Source organism: Penaeus monodon, chromosome 15, assembly GCF_015228065.2.
Source record: "Penaeus monodon isolate SGIC_2016 chromosome 15, NSTDA_Pmon_1, whole genome shotgun sequence".
NCBI lineage: Eukaryota > Metazoa > Arthropoda > Malacostraca > Decapoda > Penaeidae > Penaeus > Penaeus monodon.
The window spans coordinates 47,099,477-47,100,593 of record NC_051400.1 but is presented as its reverse complement, the minus strand read 5'-3'; the positions used below and the strand labels follow the sequence as shown (position 1 = coordinate 47,100,593).

Sequence of the window (1,117 nt, the reverse complement as noted above, 5' to 3'; positions counted from 1 at the left end):
TAAATAAAAAATAATAAAAACCCCGCAGACACATCCACCTTTCTGCCATTCCAACGTCATGCATTCTCCTCCTCATTCCTCACATTCTGTCGAGCAAAAGGAGGCCAAAGGCAGCACCAGAACCAGAAGGGGGACTGAATCGGACTCAAACATCACGCACATCGCCGCAGAAGCAGCCTTGACCACCTCTGTGTTGGCATCTGAAGTGTTGCAACTCCCCGATAGAGAAGAAAAAAAAAAAAACATCACACAGACACATACACAGATTTTTTCCCCCCCTCCCTAGTCTTTCCCTTCGCTCTACTTACTTGGTGAGTTTCTTCACCTGTTCTAGGTTGTCAGCCCTCTCCCCTGTGGTCAGTGTTGATTTCCTCATGGCCCTGTAGCTTCATCATATCACAATCCTGCGAGAAGAGAGACGAGCGTTTGTCCCGTGAGTTTCGTCGGACATCTTCCACTAGCAGGCCATGGAGGAGGGAGAGCGAGTGTAAAGTTCATCTTGCGGAGGGGTATACATTCGTGATACTTTGGTTTTATTTTTTTGTGGGTGTGGTATCTGTGGTATCGTTTTGGTAGCTTTGATTGGTTTTGAGGAGGGGGTGAGGTTTTGCGCTGCGAGGTTTGGTATGTGTGTTTATTTTTTTTTTGTGTGTGGTTTATATTGAGTATCCCTTGACGTGCAGTGGTTGCGGGTTTAAAAAGTCTTGTCTGTCCCACTTTATTTAGTCAGGATGTACTGTTGTTCTTATATATTCAGAATAAAGAGAAAGTTTTATTTTAAATGAGATATCGCGTTAAAGATGAGACAACCTTGCTATTCTTATGAATAAGCCAACAGCCATACGTTGTTGCGATCAATGTTTCTTGTTGGTCTTCAAAAATTAATATTACCGCTGAGAAATGTTTCGTAAGGATTTTCCTGTTATAATTGCGTTGCTAACTTTTACTCAATATGTCTAATAATCATAAATGCTGTACCCTTTTTTCTTTATGCAAGAGTATTTTCTTTTTTTTTCCTTGCAGGAAAAAAATAAATATTCCCGATCTTAGACATCTGAATATACACTTTGATCTAATGTATCCATTCTAAAACGTGCACAATTATTAATGATAAAGG

The 1,117-nt window shown here is 40.6% G+C and overlaps 1 protein-coding gene across 1 annotated transcript in view; it reads right to left on the bottom strand.

The window, feature by feature from the left end:
• The window catches only part of LOC119582062 (protein SMG5-like), a gene marked incomplete in the record, with an annotated part of 14,949 nt that extends 14,463 nt beyond the window's left edge, over positions 1-486 (bottom strand). The window contains 1 exon segment of the mRNA XM_037930302.1: positions 309-486. Within this exon segment, the coding sequence (XP_037786230.1) occupies positions 309-376 (68 nt within the window).
• Between the last annotated feature and the right edge of the window lie 631 nt (positions 487-1,117).